At 41.7% G+C, this 27105-nt stretch overlaps 1 protein-coding gene across 2 annotated transcripts in view; it reads right to left on the bottom strand.

Annotated features, from left to right (window-relative positions):
* Window positions 1–27105, bottom strand: part of fut8b (fucosyltransferase 8b (alpha (1,6) fucosyltransferase)) — a 451073-nt gene that overhangs the window by 108735 nt on the left and 315233 nt on the right. For both annotated transcript variants that reach the window (XM_020929335.2, XM_055149122.1), the window contains one exon: window positions 26145–26259. In XM_020929335.2, the coding sequence (XP_020784994.1) occupies window positions 26145–26259 (115 nt within the window). The remainder of the gene's footprint in view (window positions 1–26144; window positions 26260–27105) is intronic.

The raw sequence follows: 27105 nt of genomic DNA, 5'->3' as shown, positions 1-27105 counted from the left end.
AAATAAAAATAAAAATATTGGGGGAAAAAAAAGAAAAGCGTAGGGTCTCCGCTTAACACGTTACACCACTTTAACACCTTTTGTTAAGTGACAGGAACAGAAGACAAGCAGGCATCAGCAACATCATGTCTTGGTCTCTTTGCAGTGGAAGGTGTTTCTTGGTGAACAGTTGGTGCCTTTCGCTTTGGCATTGACTTTTTAAATTCGTAATCAATGTTGAGCAACGGATTGGGATTTTGCTTTGTTGGTGCTCCATTTACAAAATGTTTGCTGCAAACTCAGGATGATTTCTTACGCAGCCAAAGATTACCTTTTTCATCCTTCCTGTGGATCAATCCTGCCCATCACCTTCGCCTTTCACTATTTTTCAATTCCACTGGGAAGGGAAACAGTTTGAACGGAGGTTTGCAGTCACACACATCTGATTTCCTTTTGAATTTACGGAGTTCACAATCTTCCGAAGCCAATTTCTCAAGCCGTTTTCCGCTGATAGGACATCCAACAACCACACAATTAAGATGTCCAAATCCTAAAACTAAAATATGACAATATCAGAACCAGAAACAAAAGAGATATGGTTCAAAAGACTTAGAAAGATCAGCTTTGACGATAGACGCATCCCACTGAGAAAACAAACATGGCGGATTGATGCTCACTTTTTTGGAGGACCCTTCCCAGTATGCATTGTGCAATGACTGGAAGTCCAAAATTCAAGCTGCTTCTAAACTCCCTTCGCGCAATCTGACAATGAGAGCGCCACTGTCAACCTCTGTAGTGGATGTGCAATTACACTTTATTCTCTTTATTCTAGTACAACAACAACAACAACAAAAAAAAGCATGTTCCCTCTAGCCTCACTATTTGAGAACGACTGCTTTAACTAAAGCTCACAAGAGTCAGTTCTGTGTATTATATTTTACTTTATTATATGACCTTAACAGTAGTTTTACTATTCTTTTACCTGGGTCTTATGAATGTGTATACCGAGAGCGACAAACCCAGGTAATTACCGTTCTAACACCAACGCACGGATGAAAAGCTCAGAGTAGCATTGGGCTCTTGTTTGAGTAAATGTCTCCTTGGCTGCCATCTTTGTCTCCGTAATTAATTTGAACGCGACGCATTTCAAACTGTATAGCTCTCATTACAGGGGCCTGTCGCTGCAGGGAGGGCTTTTGAACACAAACCTGCATATGACACAGCTGATGTCTGCAGAAAGAAGGAAATGTTTAGGAGTAAAGCGAGGGAACTGCGCTAACCTAGTTTTTATATTGTTGGTGGGAAGTATGGCGGGATTAAAACAGATCTAAACCAAGGATCAAACCAGGACTAGACAAAAGTGAAACCATTTAAAACGTAAAGGCTTGACTGGGACTACACTAGGCCTGCATTCACAGTTGGATCCTGGTTTGGTCCTGGTTTGAGATGAAGATTTGATTTAGTCCAGTAAATGTGGTGTATTGTAAACACACCCAGATGGACCAGTCAGACAATACCAGGAGCAAGTCTGGTCTAAACTAGATCTAAACCCAGTCGAAATTGTGATTAAAAAAATAAATACAAATGAAAATAAACTTACAACAGGAAAAATCCAGTTTTCACCAGTTCTAAACTAGTCTAAACCAGTTCTGATCAGGGTTAAACCAGTTCTAACCCAGATTAAATCAGTTTAAAGAACAACAAAACCAGTTCTAACACAGCTAAACCAGTTCTAACAGGGCTGAACCAGTTCTAACCAGGACTACACCAATTCTAACCAGTACCAAACCAGTTTTAATCAGGACAAACCAATTTTAATCAGGACCGAACCAGTTCTAACCTTCACTAAACCAGTTCTAACCAGGATTAAACCAGTTCACACTGGAACCAAACCAGTTCTAATCTTGACTAAACCAGTTCTAACCAGGATTAAACCAGTTCTAACCGGAACCAAACCAGTTCTAACAGGACTAAACCAGTTCTAAGCAGGACTCAACAAGTTCTAACAGGGCTGAACCCATTTGAAGCAGGACTAAACCAGTTCTAACAGGGCTAAACCAGTTCTAACCAGGACTACACCAGTTCTAGGCAACATTAAACCAGTTCAAACAGGAACCAAACCAGTTCTAAAATGGCTAAACCAGTTCTAAGCAGGACTAAACCAGTTCTAAGCAGGACTAAAACAGTTCTAACAGGGCTAAACCAGTTCTAAGAAGGATTAAACTAGTTTTAATGGGGCTACACAAGTTCTAACCAGGACTAAACCAGTTCTTAACAGGACTAAACCAATTCTAAGCAGGGCTAAACCAGTTCTAAGCAGGACTAAACCAGTTCTAATATCGCTAAACCAAATCTAAGAAGGAATAAACCAGTTCTAATAGGACTAAACCAGTTCTAAGCAGGACTAAACCAGTTCTAACAGGGCTAAACCAGTTCTAACCAGGACTAAACCAGTTCTAGGCAGCATTAAACCAGTTCAAACAGGAACCAAACCAGTTCTAAAATGGCTAAACCAGTTCTAAGCAGGACTAAACCAGTTCTAACAGGGCTAAACCAGTTCTAAGAAGGATTAAACTAGTTTTAATGGGGCTACAAAAGTTCTAACCAGGACTAAACCAGTTCTTAACAGGACTAAACCAGTTCTAAGCAGGGCTAAACCAGTTCTAAGCAAGACTAAACCAGTTCTAATGGGGCTAAAGCAGTTCTAACTAGGCAGTTTCAGGACTAAAGTAGGACTGCACCATAATTAAACCATGTTGAAACCAGCAGGAACAAACCAAGTCTAAACCAGGATGTACCTGAACTTTTTCAGCTCTAAACCAGGACTTTATGATGGACTTTAACATTTCAAAAAACTCTGTAAAAGAACCTGCAAGAACTGTTTAGCATAGCAGTCATTTGCATTCAGTAATTGCCTCTTATAATAACATTTGGTCCTACAGAGTGCAGTTATCCCCAAGCCATTTCTATACACTCTGGGAAAATACAATTAAAGAAGCATACAGCGCCCAGTACGAGTCAATACACGTGTAAGTGCTAATACAATTTCTCATGTGAACATACTGTATGGAATAATTACCGCCATGGCAACCGCCTCAAATCAATAACTAGGACTTGTTCAGGAGCAGGGAATGTGTCGGGTTGAAAATGGGATTTGTTGTAGGTATTTTGAAATGAAAGTACCAGTTCTAATCATTGACCTATTTTTCTTGATAATACTTCATCTACGTGGCCTGATTTTGGACTCTAGCTGAGGTTGCGTGACAAAGTAGACCTAATTGCAATACAAATGCTTGGTAATGTCTTAGAAAATAAATGAAAAGTAGGACATTTTTTAGCACACATGAGCAGGATTAAACCAATTTTAACATGGCAAAACCAGTTCTAAGCAGGTCTAAACCGGTTCTAAAAAGGCTACACCAATTCTAACCAGGTCTAAAGCAATTCTAAGATGGACTAAACCAGTTCTAACCAGGACTAGACCAGTTTTAACCAGGGCTAAACCCATTCTAAAAAGGCTACACCCATTCTAACCAGGGCTAAACCAGTTCTAACCAGGGCTAAACCAGTTCCAACAGGACTAAACTAGTTCTGAACTGGACTAAAATAGTTCTAACCAGGGCTAGACCAGTTGTACAAAGAACTAAACCAGTTCTAACCAGGGCTAAACCAATTCTAAACTGGACTAAACCAGTTCTAATCAGGCCTAAACCAGTTCTCACCTGGACTAAATCAGTTTTAACCAGAGCTAAACCAGTTCTAACCAGGACTAAACCAGTTCTAAATACACTACACCAGTTGTAATCAGGACTAAACCAGTTCTAACTAGAACTAACCAGGCCTAAACCAGTTCTAAAAAGGCTACACCAGTTCTACCCAGGCCTAAACTAGTTCTAACCAGGGCTAAACCAGTTCTAACCAGGACTAAACCAGTTCTAACCAGGGCCAAACCAGAATTAAACCAGTTCTCAACTGGACTAAACCAGTTCTAACCAAGGACAATTCTAAACTGAACATAGAAGTTCTAAACTAAATTAAACCATTTATAGCCAAAACTACACCAACTGTAATCAGGACTAGACCAGTTTTAGCCAGGACCAAATGGTTTTGTATGTCTCTCAGAGTTGATTGAACACTGTGAGGACAAAATGTCTTGCCCATTGACACAATAACAGTATAAACATAGGTGAGGTCTGAATAGGTTCCACTGTGCACTTTAATTGCTAACAAGCTTTGGTCGTTGTGCTTGATTTGCCTTCACAAAATTCAACAACTGACCATTAGAAAAACTTAGAGAGAATGAGAATAAAGTGTCTTGCCCATGGACACAGCAAGAAATTGGAACGAGAATTGAACCGGCAAGCTTCTGGTTTGTGAACAAGCACACAATGCCAATTCACTGTGTAACTTTAGGGTAGTAGATCCACCAGATGGAATGCAAAGTAAGTTTTTTAGCGAACACACCAATAATTAATTAATGCCATACTGTGGAACTTTCCAGGTAAAGCAGTAACATCTCCATGGACCCTCCACAAGAAAACTTACGGAGTCCATCTTTAAATCACACAATGTCTCTGATTACTTATTGGGACATTGTTATTAATTCCCTTTTATTAAAATCAACTCAAGTGAGGTTTGAATCAGCGACCCTCCGGTGGGTGGGCAAAAAAACTAACCCACTGAGCCATTTTCAACCAACCATCTGAAAACCATTTGAAAATCTTAGAACTACTTTAAACGCTTTCAACCGCTCCCAGCATGCATTTCTCTAAATTCTCTTTCATTATTAAAATCAGTTTGAGACCCCCACACGGACAATGACTTTGAGATGAAATGTGGCTTTTTAATGATCTGCCAATCAACTCACACTGCCCAAGTTTTAGAGTTTGAGTTTAATTTACAAAGATCGGCGATGGATCTCTGCTATCATTAAAGGTCGGGCCTATCTTACGCAAAATTGACTCTTGTGAGCTTTAAGCCATGTTATAATGTTGTTACTTCCGCAAAACGTATCTGGAGCTGACAGAAAACGTATGAAAATTAAAATGAAATGAAAAATCCATCAACTGTGGATGTGGTGGGGCTACCTCGTTATCTATTCGCTGTTAGGTTGTCAATCAAACTCCCTGTGTTTCTAGTGTAATGTCTAGTGTTTACGTTCGCCTCTCACGCGTTCCACATAAACAAGACGCTGTTTACTCGATCAACGCAGCGGTTCTCAGAGGCTTTTTCGAACGGTTGCTTCCTCGCAGTTTGCACAAAGTTTGTTGCGATGGCAGACAAGAATCAACGACCAGTTCGCCGTAAAAGAAAGTCCGTTTTTGAGGTCGCTGAAAGACGAAGAGAAGGGGAAAAGGAGAGAAGCCAAATTAAGGTGATTCCTGGAGATTCCTTCCAGCGATGGCGCGACTGAAGCAGACGAACGGTCTAAAGACACTAAATTAACGTTGGTCACTAAATTAACACTAAATCTGGACAGGAAACTTCAACAGCAATTCGTTTAGCAATTCTGAATGCACACTGGCTGAAAACAAGCATGATTTCTAGCGTAAGGAGGAGGCGGGAGGAGGCATTTCTACTTAGGGAGCTGTGGAGGAGGGAGGTGGTATCACACATGCGCAACATTTGAAAAAGTACAAGCCCCTGTATTACTGTTTCCTTGAAAAATCCTCTAGACAGCCTTTAAGGTCAGTAGACATTGGCAGTTCCAGGGCTGAAATTTTCCAAATGATTCTAGTGAAGGTGTGTGAAGTTTAAACACACAGTGGAGCACTTCCTGTATTACCACATGACATCACAAAGTGTTACATCGTGTTTTCAGTTTGACAGAAAAATCCTACATTAGCGCTGTTAACGCAAAACCATTTTAACATCAAATTTGTTTTTTCATAAGCTGTGGTCTCTGCTGTAACGTTAGAAATACTACAGGATCCAGCTGTAAACAGGAAGCAAAACAATTTGTATGAAAGAGAAGCCCTGAGAAGCCCTGTCAGGTGTACTGATGTTATTCATATGAGGAAAACACAAAATAAACTCCGCTCCAAAACATATGGCAAATCCGTGTTTAACTTTGATAAGGACTGTGACAGAGGCAGAAGTTTTACAGGCTCTCTTCTGGCTGTTCTCACTGCACCGCTCTGTTATTATATCCATGAAGTCACGGAGGAGCGTATCACAGCAGGATTCATATTGATCGCACTATTAAATAGATATTTCCGCCGCTGGACTTATTTTCAGTGCCGTGATGACGTCATTGCCCTTAGTAAAGCAGCGTTGGGGCAGACAAACAAAGTTGACAATAAACAAAACAAAAAAAAAAAAGCCAAAAACAGCCAGCCTATCAACTTTCCTATGTTAATAAAAGTATTAAAATTATTATTCCATCCATCCAGTTTCCTCCTCCGCTTATCCGGGCAGGGTCGCGGGGGCAGCAGTCTAAGCAGACAGACCTAGACTTCCCTCTCCACACACACTTCCTCCAGCTCTTCCGGGGGGGATCCTGAGGTGTTCCCAGGCCAACTGAGAGACATAGTCCCTCCAGCGTGTCCTTGGTCTTCCCTGGGGCCTCCTCCCAATGTCCTTTCGGTCATTACCAAGCACTCATGACCACAGGTGAGCGGAGGAACATGGACTGACCCGTAAATCGAGAACTTTGCCTTTCGGCTCATCTCCCTCTTCACCACAACGGTCCGATACAGCCACCGCATCACTGCCGACACTGCACCGATCCGCCTGTCAATCTTGCGCGCAGTCCTCTCCTCACTCGTGAACAAGACCCCGAGATACTTGAACTCCTCCACTTGAGGCAGGGACTCTCCACCCACCCAGAGAGGATGATTGTTGAAATAATTATTCAAGGGACAAAAATGTGAGATTAATTTGACGTTAATTGCGAATTAACTATGGCTACATTCAGACTGCAGGGCTTAATGCTCAATTCGGATTTTTTTGTGAAATCCAATGTTTTTGTGAGGTCGTTCACATTTCCAATTAAATGTGACTTGTATGTGACTCCAGTGTGAACATTAAACTGCCCAAAAGTGTCCCGCATGCACATTGGAGGACACGATGACGTCAACTGCAGCGAGCGTGCTCTGTGTTTACGGAAGTTGTCCAAACACGGACGTGAGCATTGAGCACCTGGAGATTTTAAAGTTCCTCTCGTACCGGAGCCAGAACATGAACAACTTACTTGTTTTAAAGAGGAGATTGAGAAGGAGAAGGACGAGGTTTTTGGCCGTGGTGTTTTGTGGGACAGCGGCAGCGACGTCAAAGGAACGTGTGGATGTGGAGACGTAGCCAAGAGTGGTGAGTGGTGATGTGCTTCACTTCAGTGACACAGAGTTCATTAACAATTTTCGCCTACTTCAGCGCAGAATAGTGACGTTTGTGGCTTGTTGATAATGTGTAAGTGGGATGAATGCGCTTTGACCGTTCAGACTGAAGTCGCATGTCAAAAGATCGGATATGTATCAGTTTCAGGAGCACATATCCAAGTGTCCTGGGTCACATTTGACAAAATCAGATCTGTGCCTTTCAGACTGTCATTAAAAGATCAGATACAGGTCACATAGGGGCCAAAAAATCGGATTTGGGTCACTTCAGGCTGCAGTCTGAACGTAGCCTATGACATTCATGAGATAAACCCAATCAGATATTTTAATCGATGGACAACACTCTCCTAAATATAATATAATACGCCTAAATCTGCAGGGTTTGTGTGTTAAACCTGTGTGAATGAAACAAAACACAACTCAAGGTCTGTTTGTGATGAAGAAACAACATTTTTGCAGAGATCAGGTGCTTTAAGAGTGGAGCGCATACCAGGAAAATGATTAGCACGTGACGTTAATGAACTAAACACACAAGCGTCGGTACAGCGAGGGCTCTTAGCTTCCAGTGCGGGGGCGGTTTTGTTTGGGCTGTGCGGTGCGTCGAGTGTGGGGTGAGACAGATGGAGCAGATGCAGTGAGGGACTTTGTTAAACCAGAAACAAAAGTGAAAAAAAAAAACAAAAGGCAGAAGTTCCAGCTTGTGGTGTCTAAAACGAGAATTAAAACCTGCGGGGAGCGGGTTTTCTTTGTGCGGTGTCCATCAAAAGTTGCGGTGTTGACAATGCATCAGTTTTGGTATGAAAAGGCCAAGTCTGGAGTCCTTCCTTAGATACAGAAAGTAAACAGCTCTGTATCGGACTACATCTCTCTCCGCTGTACAGTCTCCCTCGGAAAGAGCCGCTGCCGTGTCTTTTATCGTGTCAGCGTGTTGTAGGATTTCAGGATTTCTTAGGGGGGCGGGGCCAAGTGTGTCCATCAGGTATGAATGGATGTACGGCCGCTGAAGTCTGGGCCGTTTCTTCTCGTCCTTTCATTTCTCATCATTGTATTTAACGCACATGGGTCATTAAGACGTATCCATTAACTAATCTTCATTCAGCAGCGGAACTTATTTTATCACACGGAGATAAACTGTTTTAGTGCAGAGGTGAGTTTTATCTTTCAGTTTCTTTTTATTTCACGAAAATATGAATATTCTAAGGCTACGTTTATGCGATGACGGTCTGAACAGAAGACGTAAAAGTGGCGTCGTGTCTTCACTTTTTATTCCGTGTTTAGACAAGTGTTTTGTATGTTTGTACTTAAAGCAACAAGAGCATCTTTGGACATACGGAAGTTTTCACGCCACGGATTTTCATCAGCTGCTCCTTCCACAAAGTCGTCCCACCATCGACTGGTTCTCCAGGTCTCGTCCATATCCGTCTGACTCGCCCGCGACGAACTGGTGCATCCAGAATTTGACAGAGGTGATTGCAGATCCTTCTCTGTTCACTAATAGTATCTCTGCAGTGGAAATGATCCGACATGTTTGTTTCTGTGTACTGTATGTATGTGATGTTAACACGTACACGACCTGAGCAGATCTGACCAGAGTTTTGCGTCTTGGGCAGTGTACACAGAAACGCTACATCGGAGTGTATTTAACTTTTCCACTCTGGAGGGTGGTTTCAGATTTTTCCATTTTGAAGCCCCAAAAACGCCGTCACCATCTAAATGAAAGTCGTTTTTTTTACCCGCAAGCGTTCTCTTGTAAACAGGCCCTAAAACCGCTTTCTGACTTTACACGTGTCAATCAAATATGCTTGCAATTCGCTCGCAACTTGTGTTACCTTGATCCTTTTTTTTTTAAACACCATCTACTCAATTTGACCTTAAGGTGTACTAGGTAACGTTTTGGTTGGGCGTCTGTCACTTAATTGTGTCTCTGGATACGTCTGGCCATGTTTACATGATGTTTTTTAAAGGTTGTATAGAGGATTTTTATAAAAAAAAATTTCAAATTGTCAATGAAAGTTCAAAATAGCGTTATAGAGACGCAGCAGCCTTGTAATTATGATGACCAAAAAAAAAAAGAAAAAAAAAGAATGAAAATCCATCAACTGTGGACGTGATGGGGCCAGATAAACATCAGCCAGTAGATAAAGAGACTACCTCGTTTTCTATTGGCTGTTAGGTCGTCAATCAAACTCCCTACATTTCTAGTGTAACTGAGTCGCCGGCGCGCTGGGATTATGTGGTTTATATTTGCCTCTCACGCATTTCCACAGACGCAAGACGCTGTTTACTCGACCAACGCAGTGGTTCTGTAGCTTCCTCGCAGTTCGTACAAAGTTTGTTGCGACACGGCGAACGAGAATCCACGACCAGTTCGCCGCAAAAGAAAGTCCGTCTTTGAGATCGCTGAAAGAAGAAGAGAAGGATAAAAGGAGCGAAGCCAAACTGAGGTGATTCTTGGAGATTCCTTCCAGCGACGGCACGACTGAAGCAGACGAAGGGTCTAAAGACTAAAGACGCGTCGGTCGATAAATTACTTCTGGACACAAAACTTCCACAGCGTATCTGAACGTCTACCGGCTGTAAACAAGTGTAATTTCTAGCATAAGGAGGCGGGAGGAGATGTTTCTACTTTGGGAGCTGCAATCACTGTATTTCTCTTTCCTTGGAAAATCTTCTATACAACCTTTAAGTTTAAATTAATTGTTCTGAATTAAATAGTTTCAAATTCAAATATTCTCCTTCGAGTTTACATGGAAATAATAATCCTGAATTGAGGTTTACATGGAAAACACGTTAAATGGCTTTTATTTAATTCTGCTCAACGTCTGGGGGTGGAGAAGGGTTCTGATTGGACAGAGACACAAACGTATTTACGACGACTGGAAGAAAACACACGCTTCAGCTGCAACCGTTTTTTTTTGTCATCTCGGTTTGTCGTTACGCCCCGGACACAAACGAGATCTAAACTTTTTTTGCAATCTTTCAGTTTACATCTGTTAGCTGAGGAGGAGAAGAGAAGAGTGTCTGAGAAGGAAGAAAGAAGACAAACTGAGTCAACGGCTGCTCTACCTCAGCCCACTCCCACATCCCGCTCACAAATCCAAAGAGACGTGGATGAAAGTCCGAAGTCAGGACTGGTGGAACCGGATTGAAGGGCGACGCAATGAACGAAATTATTTTTAAGAAGAAATTACATGATGAGGAATAAATAAATTCTACTTTAAAATCAGGCTAAACCATCCATTTACTTCGGAATTAAGTTTAAGTGTTAAGATTAAGTGTTTTAAGAGTTTGCATGGTGTTACGGCCCCAGGCCTTAGTTGTAATATTTCTGCAGAGTTCTCTTGATTCCTGCTGCAGGAGTCCTGGTCTGTGATTGGTGGGGCAAGTCGACGCCCACCTCACCTGCAGCCACCTCCCCCTATTTAAGGAGATTGCCAGCACCTGTTTGGGGCTGCTGGCCTTGGTGGCCAGTCTGCCATTTTGGTTTTGTGTTTGTGTGTTAGTCTAGTTCTGTTTTGTGCCTTTTTTGATTTGGTCACTCGATTCTGTTTGTGGGTTTATGTGGTTTAATTTGGGGAACTTGTGTTTTAGTTTAGTGTGTGTCCCTAAGTTTTACCACTTGTTTTTGTATAAGCCTGCGTGACCCCTTTTCTGGCACAAAACTCTGTTTATTCTGTTGTTCTGTTTCTTAGTTTAGGTGTTTTCTGTATATTGTTAGTGTTTTGTTAATTTACCTTTTACATTCCTGTTAATTAAACATTACTTAATTTATTCCATTTTACATCTTGGTTTTATTTTTGTTACTTCCCTCACCCCAAACGAGCTGGGTCGTAACAAAAATAAAACCAAAGTGGAATTCTTTTTTATTCAGAATTAAAAAATGTTTTTTCGTAATTAAAGCTCTCATGTAAAGGTGACAAGTATGACATTAAACAGCTCGACCTTATATTTATTCAATTACAGGTGGTTTTAAAGCTCAAAAATACATACAAAAACAGGCATTCTGACCCCGAACAGGGTCGCCTCTCCACAGATCTGACCCGTAACTTGGTCTGGTTTGGTCTCCATGAAGATAAAAAGGTTTAACACCATACTGTGAAACATTCCAGACGAAGCAATAACATCTCCTTGAAGAAATCACACTTGACGGACCCTCCAGAAAACCGAAATAACCAGTTTAGACTTTATATTTACATCTTATTTCTTATTTATATTGCCATGTTTAGCGGTAAAACGAAGAGAGGAGGTGGTTTTATCAGGCGAAGGGCTGCATGAAACGTGAAAGTGTCAGGAAATGATCAGGATTAAAAAACATGCAGCAAACGGAAGCTTCTGAGAGATGACGAGATCGGTATTGACATGCGAGTGCTGCGACATACCCAGGATTTCAGAAGGATCACTACTCCCTCTTCACATATGACTGCGTAGCACACCATAATTCCAACACTGTCATCAAATTTGCTGATGACACAACTATTGTGGGGCTCATAACAAACAATGATGAAGCTGCTTACAGGGAGGAGGTCCTGACACTGATCTCCTGGTTAAAGACAATGACCTGCACTTAAATACAAAGAAAACTAAAAAATGATAATTGATTTTAGGAAAAACAAATGCATTCCCCATCACATTGGCCTCTACATCAACGAAGAAGAGGTAGAGAGGGTCTCCAACTTTAAGTTCCTGTGTGGAGATCAGTGAGAATCTAACCTGGAGCCTAAACACCATCAGCGTTATAAAAGCGTGCCCAGCGGAGACTGTTTTTTCTACGAACACTCCGCCAGAACGGGCTCTCCAGAAGCTCCTAACCAACTTTTACCGGTGCACCATCGAAAGCGTTCTAACGTACTGCTGTACATCATGGTATGGAGCCTGCACAGCTGCTGAAAAGAAGGACCTGCAGCGAGTGGTGAGAACAGCTGAAAAGGTGGTGGGCTCCTCACTCCCGAACCTGGACACCATCTACTCTTCACGTCTCCACACACGGGCCTCCAACATTTTGCAGGACCCCACACACCCCAGGAACTTCCTCTTCCACACTCTCCCCTCAGGAAGACTTCAAACTCCCCTCACACGCACAAACAGGCTGCGCAACAGCTTCTATCCAGGAGCAGTGGACGTGCTAAAAGGGCACAGGCACAGATAAAGACCTGAAGGGACTCAGTGCTAATCTATTTATTTTATTTAATAAATGTTTTTATTGGTATGGATGTGAGGATGTGTGTATATATTGTAAATTTTTACTGCTACAGATCTGCTCTGCTGAAGTTTCGTTGTATTTCATACAATGACAATAAATAAATCTATCTATCTATCTATAGAATTATAAGTTTCCATGTTGCGTCAGTGTTAAAATCCTAGTAAAAAAAACACATCTAGCTGCTGTGTACAACTAAAGACTACTCCACGGACACTGCTAAGTTGGCTAATTGTCAGTCTGGCCTTCCTCCAGCTCGGCAGTGGACGGTCGACTGCTGCTCCCCGTGGATACTCCCTCCTCACATCTCATTTACAGCCCATATAAATCCTCCCTTTCAGCACACACCCAAATGCACCATTGCTTTTAACTGCTCTTTACCTGCACTGATCGCACGCAAGCTGACAATGTCTACCTGCAGCTATTAGCCAGTTCTCTTTTATTCAGCTGTGGAAGAAGTACTCTGTTTTATTACTGGAGTAAAAGTACAGATACTGGAGCAAAACAAATACAGGCGGACTATGTAACTTTTTGTTATTGTCTTGTCTGGAATGTTCCACCACAGCTCTACCTTACACTTATTCAATTGTAGGTGGTTTTAGAGCTCAAAAATACCAAGAAAAACATGACTGTGAGTGAGGTCACCTTGCAACAGATCTGACTTGTAACTTGGTCTGGTGATAGAAAGTCTTAATTAATGCCATACTGTGAAACATTCCAGACAAAGCAATAACATCTCCGTGGATAAAAGTATTTCACGGACACAATGCACCTTTAAGTAGTAGTATTATTTTGCTCCAGTATCTGTACTTGACTTGCACTGTTTAACTTTTCTTTTTGGAGTCTGTCATCGGTTTGTTTCTATGGATATGGCATCGCTCTGCCCGGAATGTTCCACAGTATGGCATTAAACTGCTCAACCTTACATTTATTCAATTATAGGTGGTCTTAAAGCTCAAAAATACCTAGAAAAACAACATTCTGACTGTGAGCAGGGTCGTTTCGCAACAGATATGACTTGTAACTTGGTCTGGTTTGGTCTCAATGAAGATAGAAAGTTTAGTAATAATTAATGCCATACTGTGAAACATTCCAGACAAAGAATCTCCATGGAGAAAAGCATTTGATGGAGCCTCCACCAGAAAAGTTACACAATGCCAGCCTGATTCATCAGCCGGTTTCATTTCATGGAAACCGTCTGACCTCGCAGCATTAGGATTTGTTCACTTGACAGTAGGCGGGTACTTTTATTTTTTTAACCAGTCGCTGCTATTTTGTTATGACGTATGTAATGCGCCAAATCCCGTAGGAAGAAGGGCAATAATGTCTTTCCTCTTGATAAAATTCACCAAACATTCTCTTTGTTCCGGCTTTAAATCCTCAATCTCGGGAATCGTTGCCAACTCAGAATGTCTGTCTTCGTCTACATCCATCTCAACCACTTTGTTTACTGTTGTGTTGTACCACAAATTGACCCAGACAGACGTTTGAGTTTGACGTCATGGCTTCACAGCTCTCCGCTGATTGGCCAGTGCACTGTCTACAACTTCTGGGATTTTTGCAAACCGTTTAGTGTATTCTGATTCCTGACCTAGTTGCTGGAGAGAAATTAAATTGGGCGGAGGCAATAACACAATGCACCTTTAAGTAAAAGTATTAAAGAACTTGTTTAAAAATGTACTTACATTATTTCTCAAAAGGCCTCACATCTGAATACAGATTTGTGCTGAGTTTTGCTCAACAGAAACACCTGAATATTTTTTTCTTAGTTTTTTTTTGCTCACACTATGAACATATAAAAAATAAGCCCTCAGTCTTTTCAGCAGGCCTTAAACTATCATAAAAAATACTTTTACTTTTCAGTCCTATTAAAAAAATGTAGTGGATTAGAAAGTACAGAACCTTCTGAAATGTAGTGAAGTAAAAGTAAAAAGCATCCACTTTAAAATCTACTTAAAGGTGCATTGTGTAACTTTTCTAGTGGAAGATCTGTCAAATCTTCTTCACTTTTCTTCCTCGAGATGATATTGCTTTGTCTGGAATGTTTCACAGTATGGCATTAAACATTTCTATCTTCATGGAGACCAAAGCAGACCAAGTTACAGGTCAGATCTTTGGAGAGGCTCATAGTCAAAATGTCTGTTTTTCTAGAAATGTTTGAGCTATAAAATGATGTGTAAATGAATAAACGTAAGGTAGAGCTGTTTAAAGTCATACTATGGAACATTCCAGGCAGAGCCATGACGTAACCACAGAAACAAGCACGTGATGGACACCAAACTAAAAATATACATAGTTCACCTTGAAGTAAAGTACAGATACCTAAAATTTAAACTTACAGTGCTTTAAGTTTTATTTTACCTGCAATGAGAGCACGCATCTTCCACCGTCTATAAACTTATTCTTTTTATTTACTCTTTTCAATTACACACTCTGAAAGCGAGAAATTTCTCTCTACAAAAAAACATTTCATTTTATTTACTGTTTTAGACATCGTGAAACGTCAACATTTCCTCTTTTTGTCGAGTCGTAGAACGGGCCGATGTGCGAGCGAGTGTGCGTTTGATAAATGAGCGGAGGCAGCCGGTGGAGCGCTGTGCCCTCTCAGCGGCGGTGACAGCAGATGTTAGTGGCACCGCTGTCTCCACCCGTCCAGACCGGCTGTGTGTGCTCCATCAAACGCGCCCCTCACCGCTGCCACTGTCCTGCATCAGCGATATATTAACCAGTAATTTTACCCAGCATCAACATTCCCTGTGATGCTAACTGTAAGCATCTGTAGCCCTGTTATTTAAATTACCATATTTTTCTGTAAGTTGCACTTTTTTTCATGGTTTGGGTGTTTCCTGCGACTTATACTCTGGTGTGACTGATATATTGAAATGTTCACACTGACAGTCTCGAGAGGCTCTAGTCTTGTGTGTCAGTATCTGCTGCTCCTGTTCCTCCTGTACCACTGTCACTTGGCTCTACTGCGCATGTCTCCTGCAGAAAGAGCCACTGTCCTGTCTGTATCATGTCAGTCGATCATATCATTACTCCTGTACCACTGAATATTTTTAATTTAAAGAAACTTATAAAGACGACTGAGATGACTGAACACAAATGCCCCCAAAAAGAAAATCATATTTTGCAGATTACAAGCTGCAAGTAGTGAAATATGCAGCTGAAAACAGCAATCGAGCAGCAGAAAAAATATTTGGAGTGAGAGAGAAACTTGTGAGGGACTGGGAGGGTGCACCATAAAATTTTTTGGAAGTCACTGGATGGATGGACAAAATCTGGACTTCAGTGACACCAAAACCATCCTGTCTGGATTCAGAAAGGCCGGAATAATTCTAACTGGAACTGATGCTGAGTCTGACGACAGCGACACAGAAGAGGAAGCGGTGCTCTGTTTACCTCCGGAGGTCGTGGAGTTGCTCAGAAGTGACACCGAGGATGAAGAATTGAATGGATTTAGTGATTTGGAGTGAGATGGAGAGTTTGGTAAACTTGTTCTGTTCTGTTGTTTATGTTATATTTATCTGAAGAACTGTTCATATGTGACGTTAACAGTCTGTTGTTCTCTGTTCTGTTGTTATTACTATAACTTGCCTTTCAAGATGAAATGTCGGTTAATGGTCTCTGATTTTATAAAAGAAATTTCCCCCCATTACGTATTTTTTGGCTGGTGCAATTTATACTCCGAAGTGACTTATAGTCCGGAAAATATAGTAGACTTTAATCTGATCTTTATTTTAACACAGTCTGACACAAACAGCTGGATTAGTTGGAACCATAGAGTGTGTAAATGGACATAACACGGGGCACTTTCAGCTCCTTGGACTCTGGGTCCAATTTACACTGAAAAATTTACTCCTCTCTCTGTAATTGCTGCTGTCAGGCCCATCCTTTTGGTCCTAAAATGTTTGTATTAACAAACTCTACATCAGGGGTGGGCAATTATGGGCCAAAATGCTTAACTCAATTCTGCATAATATTAATTGTATTTCTTTATAAAAAGCAGTAAATAGCATTGTTTTGACAAGCTGACAAGACTGGTGACAGTTTATGTTATGACTAAGCAAAGAAAAAGTGAGGCTGCCTTATAAAACTTATTTAAAAAAAACAGCAGCTTAGTCCATGTATGAGGTAAAATGATAAAATATGTTTATTTTGTAATCTTCGTTCCTCCCATCACCTATGGTTATGAGCTTTGGGTAATGACCGCAAAAAAACAAGATCGGCGAAATAAGTTTCCTCCGCAGGGTGGCTGGGCACTCCCTTAGGGAGTGTTTATATTTCTCATGTGTATTTTTGCTTGAGGGTAAAAATAACAAAATATTTGATCGAAGTGCCTTTCATTTAGATGATGATGGTGTTTTTTTGGGGCTTAAAAACACAAAAATCTGAAACCACCCTCCAGAGTGGAACAGTTGAATTCGCTCTGCCCTAGCGTTTCAGTCTAAACTGCCCAAGACACAAAACTCTGGTCAGATCTGCTCATGTCGTGTACACGTTTATGTCACATACATACAGTAACATACAGAAACGTGGCATGCATACACAATCAAATTCCACACACTTTTGCGTCATCATATGCACGCAGATTTCATCCCAAAAACGCTAGACTTAAATTGGAATGAAAAGTGAAGACGCGACACCACTTCTGTTCAGACCATCGTCATATACAGTAAATGTAGCCTTAGAGACAGGATAAGTAACTCAGGCACACAGGAGGAGCTCGGAGTAGAGTCACTGCTCCTCCACGTCGAGAGGAGCCAGCTGAGGTGGCTCTGTTCTGTTCTGTTCTGTTCTGTTTTGTTCTCCAGTGATGCTGGAGGGACTATGGCTCTCAGCTGGCCTGGGAACACCTCGGGGTCCCCCTGGAGGAGCTGGAGGAAATGTTCAAGGTGAAGGAAGTCTGGGAGTCTCTACTTAGACTAGGAAGATTCCAAATTCCAAATTATTAACTTAAACGGGCTGGTCAGAGTCAACCAAAGGGCCGTACGTGGTTCAGGAACTGGACAATGCCCAGGTCTGCTCTACACGATCCTGGAGTTTTTATTTCCTAATTCTGCTTGTAAAAAAATTACTTTTCCTAATATGGACCTGTCTCCAATTTCACTATAACCTCTATGGATGACGTCACACTCACACCCACAGGTCACTTCTTTATACAGTCTATAGTTGGAACTACTGGAGAGCTGATTTGTAAAAGGTCAAAGGTATGTGTTAAACTGAAAACTACCACTACATGACATCATAAGGTGGAGATTTGGAGATCCAGACAGGCAAAGAAAGGATTGCTCAAACAAAACACAACTCCAGGTCTGTTTTTGATGAGATGACAACATTCTAACATATCTAAAAGCTCACAATAGTCAATTCTGGGTAATACAGGAGCTTTAAAGTCTTCTATAGTCCATGATTTTATTTAGTCAACTCCAGTCACTTAATTTAAACTACAAGAGTACCAAGGACCTACACACAGCTTTGAATCTTGTCATACCATTTCCATTACCGCTTAATATAGACTCATTTTAATCTTATCAAACACACACTCAAAACACAATACGTACGCATCTGTGCAAACTAATGAAATCTCCTCCTGCCATCGCCAAAGCCCGGGAGACTACAAACATGGCGACATTTTACCGGCGTGTTTAATTTACGGCATTTACATATCCCACGGGAACGCCACGCAGATCTGGCAGTTACGGAGAGTGCATCAATCCTCCACGCACGATCCGCGTCGCCTGTCCCGCTACGCCGGCGCCTCTCTCACGTGTGATTAGCTCGGCGTGCGGATGGAGTGTGTGTCAGAGAGCGGAGCGCTGACGGCTCGGTTTTACATGAAAGTTGAAATCAAATGTAAAACTGTAAGAAAAGCAGGCAGGAGTCGGGTTCACGGGGCTGTCAAAGAATGTGAAGAAAGTGTATCGTTCGTTTTTCAAAGTAAAACCAAAAGTAAGAAAATGAGAAAACTACTATTTTCTTCATTATTTGTCTCCAAAAGAAAGATTAAAAAAACGGATAATGATTCTCGTTTCCGTGACTTAAACTGCAATGCTGGACTTTTGAGCCGCATATGGACTGAACCAGGACTGAACAAGGTCCGGGACCAGACTGGGACTGAGACCAGGACTGAGACCAGGACTGAAACTGGGACCAGACTGGGACCAGACCAGGACCAGATCTGGACTGAGACCGGGACCAGGACGGAGACTAGGACTGAGCCCAGGACTCGGACCGGGACTGAGACCAGGACTGAGACCGGGACCAGACTGGGACTGAGACCGGGACCAGGCCAGGACCAGACCAGAAATGAAACCAGGACTCAGACCGGGACCAGTCTGGGACTGAGACCGGAACCAGACTGGGAGCAGGACCGAGATCAGAGCTCAGACTGGGACCGAGACCAGTACTCAGACTGGGATTGAGACCGGGAGCAGACTGGGACCAGACCAGGACTGAGACCGGGACCAGGACTGAGACAGGACCAGACTGGGACTGAGACTGAAACCTGGTTCAGTCCCGGTCTCAATCCTGATCACCCAACTGTCTCTGCAGGCGCACATCTGGTCCCGTCCTCTCTCTTAGTCCTGTTTTAGACCCGTTTTAATCCTGTTTTAATCCTGGTTCAGTCCTGGTTCAGTCCTGGTTCAGTCCTGGTTCAGTCCTGGTTCCGTCTGGCATTGCAGTTTAAGTCACACAAATGGAAAAAAAACAAAAAAACAAAAAAAAACGTTATCCGTTTTTTCACTTTGGAGACAAATAATGAAGAAAATTTTCGTTTTCTTATTTTTGGTTTTATTTTGAAAAACAAATGAACGAATGATACACGGATTTTAAAGGTCTAGAAAATCTCATACTAATCAATACTAAAACTAGTACCGAAACCAGATACTCATTTGAGCAGCTATCGATACTACAAAAGTCACATTCACAGAACAGAAATGAACCTTTCCTGAATAGTTTTAGAATGATTTTGAGCTGTATCAGAACAAGTATATGAGCACATAGACTAGTGTACACCCATGGACCACTGAGGGATTACAGAAATACAAAAATAAAATCTACTGTGCATCAAGTATTCTTAAAGTTTCTAGTGTATTGGGTGAATATATAGTGGAGTGCGCAGAGAAAATGAAGTTAATCCAGCTAAATCCAGTTGAGAAATAAGCAGACGTCTTTCTTGTCCACAAATACACAAAGGCACAAGGAAAAAACTCGACATAAACAAGATTAAATCCAAACCTAAGGAACTAAACGAGGTCTGTAAATCAAAATTGGACCAGCTCTAAACCAGGATTAAAGTCAGTTATAGTCAGCAGTGAGCATTTTTAGTGTAAGGGTTCAAACCACTAGCATGCAAATTAGGCAAGCATCTCTTACGTAAATCATCCCCAACCAGACGGCAAGATCATAATTAAAATACGATCGAGTCCACTCTCACGCTTTTAAAACCGGTACTAAATCACAACTGAACCCATTTTGCCAGAGTCTAAACCTGGAGACAGAGACACATCCAAGTTTGTCTCATTCTCAGTACCGTATTTTCTGCACTATAGGGCGCTCTGGATTATAAGGCGCACATTGAATGGTCTATTTTCAAACTTTTTTCACATATAAACTGCACCGGACTATAAGGTGCATTAAACGAAACACAACAGTTAGATAAGTCAGTCAAACTTTATTTAACGCGTTCACAATAACTCTCAACTTTGTTCAATTGTAACGCATAAAAAATAAAATACTGTCTGAGACGCTAAATTGTTCGTGTATTCACAATAACTCATAATTGTTCAAACAGTTGGGTGATTATGGCGTCCAGCACGTCCACATCCCTCTCGTCATTATCCGAGTCAATGTTGTTACTGTTCCCTGGCAGTTCAGTGATGATTCCGGTCTTGGTGAAAGCTCGGACCACAGTTGATACTGATCCTACTGGCTACAATAGTAGTTTACCACCACTAAGGCTGTGTTCAGACTGCAGCCTGAAGTGACCCAAATCCGATTTTTTGGCCCCTATGTGACCTGTATCTGATCTTTTAGTGACAGTCTGAACGACACAGATCCAGTTTTTTCAAATGCGACCCAGGACCACTTGGACATGTGCTCCTAAAACCGATACATATCCGATCTTTTGACATGCGACTTCAGTCTGAACGGCCAATGCGTATTCATCCAACCTACACAACTACACAATTTATCAACAAGTGACAAATGTACACAAACGTTCTTCTTGTCACACAAAAATTGTTAATGAACTCCGTGTCACTGAAGCAAAGCACATCGTTATCCCACCACTCTTGGCTACGTCTCCACATCCACACGTTCCTTTCAACAGACTGTCCCACAAAACACCACGGCCAAAAACCTCGTCCTTCTCCTTCTCAATCTCCTCCTTAAAACAAGTAAGTTGTTCATGTTCTGGCTCCGGTACGAGAGGAACTTTAAAATCTCCAGGTGCTAAATGCTCGCGTCCATGTTTGGACAACTTCCATAAACACAGAGCACGCTCGCTGCGGTTGACGAGTGTCCTCCAATGTGCATGAGGGACACTTCTGGGTCATTTACTGTTCACACTGGAGTCACATACAAGTCGCATTTAATTGGAAATGTGAACGACCTCGCAAAAACATCGGATTTCACAAAAAAAATCTGAATTGAGCATTAAACCCTGCAGTCTGAACATAGCCTAAGTGAGGAGTGAATGAATAATGTACTGTAAAACGCTTTGGTTTTGGGTGTCTTGAAAGGCGCTATATAAATGCTGTGATTGATGTTTTATATTTTAGATTCATAAAAGTGAAAAACTGCATAGCACACTCAGACGGCCGATGTCCAAAAGCTTTTATTAAAATTTTTAAATAACGTTTCATCAAAAAAGCCTTTGTCAGATATTTTTCTTGCTTTGGACCACAGTACTCTGTATACTTTATATTGCCGTTCCTTGCATTTGCACCTACAAGAACTTTGGTGTGCATTTTCTGTTTCATTTGATTACATTTTAAATTCCTCAAAGAATCCACACTTGGCTTTGTTGACAGCGCTGCAAACCCTTGACCTTCTCTCATTGAGCTTCATGATGAAGCCTCCTGAAATGGTTTTCACTTGTTTCGAGGTAATTCACACTTTTGGTTTTGTACATTCAATAAATACTGTATATTCATTGATGCCAGATGCCCTTCAGTGAGAGTCCGCATTATAAACAGTCATAAAAATTAAAAAAAAAAGGATGAAAAATGATGTCCTTGTAACTTAAGATAAATCCAGCTAAATCCTCCAAGAGAAAAGCACATACAGTATTTTCCGCTCTATAGGGCATGCTCAAAATCCTCTAACCCCATCAAAAAACAACTCCGCACCCCACAATCCAGAGCGCCCTATACACGAATCCACTTGGGTATCAAAGCACGACTTCAGTGTCCGGAGCAGACAGCGACCGCGCAGCCAAAAACACCCGCAGCCACACTCATCCCTCCACGCCGACGAGGAACGGAACGGAGGAACGAACCGAAAAAGCGAGCGCAATGTGCCACTTCTAGACACGACTGAACAACTGAGTCACTGCGAACACGCCGACAATCCAGCGGTCCCAGACAGCACCCTCCCTACACCAGGGTGAAAAAATGCATAGCACACTCGGTTGGCCGAAGTCCAAAGCTTTTTTATTAACAAAATAAACGTTTCGGCAAAAAAAACCTTCATCAGATATTTTTCTTGTCTTGGACCACAGCGCACCAACTCCTTGCATTTGCACCTCTACAAGAATTTTGGTGTGCATTTTCTGTTTCTTTTGAGCACCGTCCCTACACGCCACTACTAAACAAATCCAGATTCACCATGAACGCGCCAAACAAAGTCCCACTGACCCATCCAACTGTTGTGTTTCGTTTAAAGTCCGGTGCGGTTTATTTGTGAAAAAAGTTCGAACATAGACCATTTAATGACAGTGCGTCTTATAATCCAGCGCACCTAATAGTGTGGAAAATATGGTATATCTTTCCTGTCTACAAATACATAAAGGTAAAAACTAGACTAAAACAATATTAAATCAGATCTAAGCAAGGCAAACAAGGTCTAAACCAGGACTAAACCAAGTCTCAATCATAAACTGTATATTTAAATGGACTCGTTCGAAAAAGGAAGTTCACATTTGGGCTCTTCCAGCTCCTTCTGACTCTGGTTCCCTTTGACTTACATTAGAATATTGTCGCTCTCTCTTTAGTCTTAAAATGTTCGTATTAACCCGCTCTGCATGATCCTAGTTTGTTTTTTTTCCCCTGCTATTTTGTACGTTCAAAAAATCCTATCCATACGTCTTCCTCTCCTCTTTCTCTGTATATCCCGCATGTATTTTAGCTTTGCATGTGCTGGTTGAGTTGGTGTGTGAACAAAGTGTTGACAGGCTCCAGGAATCGCACCTGTCAGGTATCCCAGCGTTCACCTGCCACTCCGGGAAGGGGCTGTGACAGTTATGGATGGTGCAAATGAGGTGTTTGCACTAGCACGTACACCGTCTTTGGGGCTGTGAGGAAACATGCTGGCACTGGAGGTAAACACGTGTCAGCCTGGTTAGTACGAGACGAGGAGGAATCGGCAATGACAACGTAAACAGGTAAAAGGCAGTGTTTCGGCACGGATCTTTAAAGTGGGCCAAACCTCCTCGTTAAAACCTGATCTTGACAAATCTCCGGAGCTGAACAGGGCCGGGTCTGATTAGTACTTGGACAGGAGGCCGCTGGGAATAGCAGCAGTTGTGTCCTTAGGCAAGACACTCCATCCTCATTGCCAGGCACGTCACCCACAAGGTTCAGCAATATGGACCAATAAATATATTTTGATATATTTTGCTTTATCTCAACATACGATACATATCTCAATATCTGTACAAGAAAAATAACACCCCAAAAACTACCAAATTCAACAAGGTCTTTTTTTATTGAAGTGCAAAGAGGCAGTTCATGTAGAAAGTGATTCTGCTGGTTTATGTTATTAGGTTCTTTTTTCAGACAAAAAGTTTGTTTCATTTCTGACCACAGTAAAAGAGAGAACCACATTATGGACCGGGACGGAGCAAACATCTGGGACAGAGGAAAACAAACATCATCGTTGGATTAAAGGTTGTATGGAGGATTTTTTTTAGGTAGTTTAAAGTTTTTTTGTAGTTTTAAATTGTCAGTGAAAGTTTAAAATATCATTACAGAGATGCAGCAGCCTTGTAATTAAAGGTTGTATAGAGGATTTTCCAGGAACGAGAAATCCAGCGACTGTTTGTCCTTTTTCAAATGTTGCGCATGCGTGAAACCACCCCCCCTCCCCTACAGCTCCTACGTAGAAACGCCTCCTCCCACCTCCTCCTTACGCCAGAAAGTATTCATCGCTGCACATGACTTGTAAACAACTAACTACAGTGTTGGTTAGGCAAGGCGGAGAAGTGAGAAGCGGGGGGAGGGGGTGCGCGGACATTTCGTGCGCGGAAAAGAAGTGAGGAGCAAGGAGAAGAGCGAAATGGGGAGCGGGGAGAGGAGCAGTAAGGGGTGCAGAGAAGGTTGCGCAGAGATTCTGTGCTAATGAAGCTACTACTACAACACGCAGCAGCAAGCGGACTCTTTCTTTGCATTGAAAATTACGTTTTCAGACATAGGATATCGCATTCGTGTCCTGAAAAACATTTGTCTAGCTCTTGGAAATAAAAAAAAAAAATTCATAATAAGCAGAAGTTACCCGTCCAGAAGTAATTTGTGGACCAGTGCGTCAGTCTTTAGACCCTTCGTCTGCTTCAGTCGCGCAATCGCTGGAATGAATCTCCAAGAATCACCTTAGTTTGGCTTCGTTGCTTTTCCCCTTGTCTTCTTCTTTCAGCGACCTCAAAAACGGACTTTCTTTTGCGGCGAACTGCTCCTGGATTCTTGTCGCCATTGCAACAAACTTTGTGCGAACTGCGAGGAAGATATAGGGCAAAAAAGCCGCTAAGAACTGTTACGTTGGTGGAGTAAACAGCGTCTGTGCGTCTGAGGACTGCTTGACAGGCGTACGTAAACCACGTACCGGCAGCGCGCAGGCAAGTCAGTTACACTAGAAACGTAAGGAGTTTGATTGACAGCCTGTCAGTTAACAGATAACGAGGCAGTGTCGTTATCTATTGGCAAATGTTTAGCCCCACCACATCCAGAGTTGATGAATTTTTATTGTCTTTTTTTTGGTCATCATAATTACAAGGCTACTGCACCTTTATAATCTATCACTGACAATTTGAAACAAAACAAAAAATCCTCCATACAACCTTTAAGATGACCAAAAGAAAATAAGAACGAAATCTATCAACTGTGAAAGTAGTGAAGCCAGATAAACAACAGCCAATAGATAACAAGGCTACCTCATTTTCTATTGGCTGTTAGGTTGTCAGTCAAACTCCCTACGTTTCTAGTGTAACTGACTCGCGGCGCGCACGGATTACGTGGTTTATGCAGCGGTTCTTAGAGGCTATTTCGAATTGTAGCTTCCTCGCAATTCGCACATAGTTTGTTGCGATGGCCGACGAGAAGAAAGTTCGTTTTTGAGGTCGCTGAAAGAAGAAGAGAAGGGGAAAAGGAGCAAAGCCAAACTGAGGTGATTCTTGGAGATTCCTTCCAGCAATGGCACGATTGAAGTAGACAAAGGGTCTAAAAATTGATGCATCGGTCGCTAAATTATTTCTAGACAGGTCACTTCAACGGTAATTCTGAACACATGATTTCTAAAGTAAGGAGGCGGGAGGAGATGTTTCTACTGAGGGAGCTGTGGAGGAGGACGGTGGTGTCACGCATCCACAACATTTGAAAAATGACTGTCACTGAATTTCTCTTTCCTTAAAAAAATCCGCTTTACAATCTTTAAAGAGGCAATCGAAATACGGAAACGTGCCCACGGTACTATAAACTGGGACGAGAGGCTTTTTTACTCTCACACACCTGGGATTAGTATATGGTGTTTTTATAGCTTTGTCTACTGGCAAACTAGGAAAATTTGCAGCTTTCTGGTCAAAAGTGATGAGAAAAACCACACAAAGTTGTACGGGTGGAGTGTGAAGTGTGGATTTAATGCCACTTTCTACTGAACGTCGGTAGTCAATAAATCTGAGGCAGTTCTCCCGGCATCTGTTGTAAATGCCTTCCATTGCAACAGTCGAGGAAAATATGGATGCCCGAGAAAGTTTAATGTAACGTCGTTAGCTCCTGTTAATAAATCGAGTCTGTTAGCCAACGTAAGCTGTCGGCGACTCAATTATGGCCATTTGACGATAATATGTTCTGAAAAAAACTTGTGTCTAGTGTCAAATGATGTGAAAGAAAGTGTAAATGTCACTACTAAGTTTTTAGAAGACGCTTTCTCTACACGAACACAACTTAACACATCAAAAAAGAGAAAAGACAATTCTCCGCGTTTACGGTTTGTGACGTAAATCCAACCAACTTAGTCTGTACCAAACTACTTTCTCCGAGTCCCGAGAGCAACAGAATGCAGCATAACATTCGAGAACTTCCATAATCGAGCTTTAATTTGTGCAGTTCATGTTTTTGTTTTGTTTTCTGCACCTCAATTTCATAAGTAACCAAAAATCTGAAATCCAGAGCCAGGTAGAATACTAAAAAGCGTATTACCTGTAGGTAGGTGATTCTGTTCTGGACCAAGTCGGACAGATCTTTGGCCTCCTTGGCTCTCCACTCGCCCACTCCATCGGCCTGGCTGAGGTAGTACAAGTCTGTCATGATGGATCTGCAACAATACAAAAATATAAAATTCAGCGTGCAAAACTGGGTAAAAATACTACTCAAATGTTCACTCAAGTAAAAGTACCATTGCTTAACATCGTCAATTAATTCTACTAATGCATAAATTCTAATATTTCCAAAACAGTCAAATGAAACTACAAGTAAAAAGTTTTAAAATCAAGAATCATTCATTAACTCGCAGTCACACTTGGATACACAAGAAACTGGAGACAAGAGGTGAACCGTCTTGCCCAAGGACACAACAGCAGGGCCCATGTTCTGCTCTATGTTCTAATGTTGTTTTACTCATCACAAACAGACCTGGAGTTGTGTTTTGTTTCGTTCACACACTCAAGTTTAACACACAAACCCTTAGATCTTCTCTGAACCTTGTGATGTCTTGTGGTAATACAGGATGTGCTCCACTGTGTTTTTAAACTCCGTACGTCTTCACTAGAATCAGTTGGATAATTTCAGTCCTGGAATCGGCAATTTCTACTGAACAAACGGTAAAACGTAGCTGTCAACTTACAGTGACCAGATTTTCAAACTGAGAAACTGGGACACCCCCGGGCTGGTCATGGCTGGTAATAATAACATTGTGTAATTAAAGAAAATTGTTATGCCCTTGGCCCATTCATGACTTATTCACGACAACATGTGAGTCAGTATAGTCATAATTTTCTTTTCGTTTTCCGTAATTTTACCTAAACAAAAACCTTGAGAAAAATCGTCTAAAAAATTGTCTAGTTTGTTGTTGCTGTTGTTTAGGTTTTTGTTTAGGTATAAAAGAATGACAACTTTGCACATCAGTTATTTGAGACAGATGCGTTGGAGGAGAGGGAGCAGT

The sequence above is a fragment of the Boleophthalmus pectinirostris genome, unplaced genomic scaffold, assembly GCF_026225935.1.
Source record: "Boleophthalmus pectinirostris isolate CB_2022bp ecotype Guang Dong unplaced genomic scaffold, ASM2622593v1 HiC_scaffold_13, whole genome shotgun sequence".
NCBI classification, from domain to species: Eukaryota; Metazoa; Chordata; class Actinopteri; order Gobiiformes; family Gobiidae; genus Boleophthalmus; species Boleophthalmus pectinirostris.
This window is presented reverse-complemented; position numbering and strand designations above follow the sequence as displayed.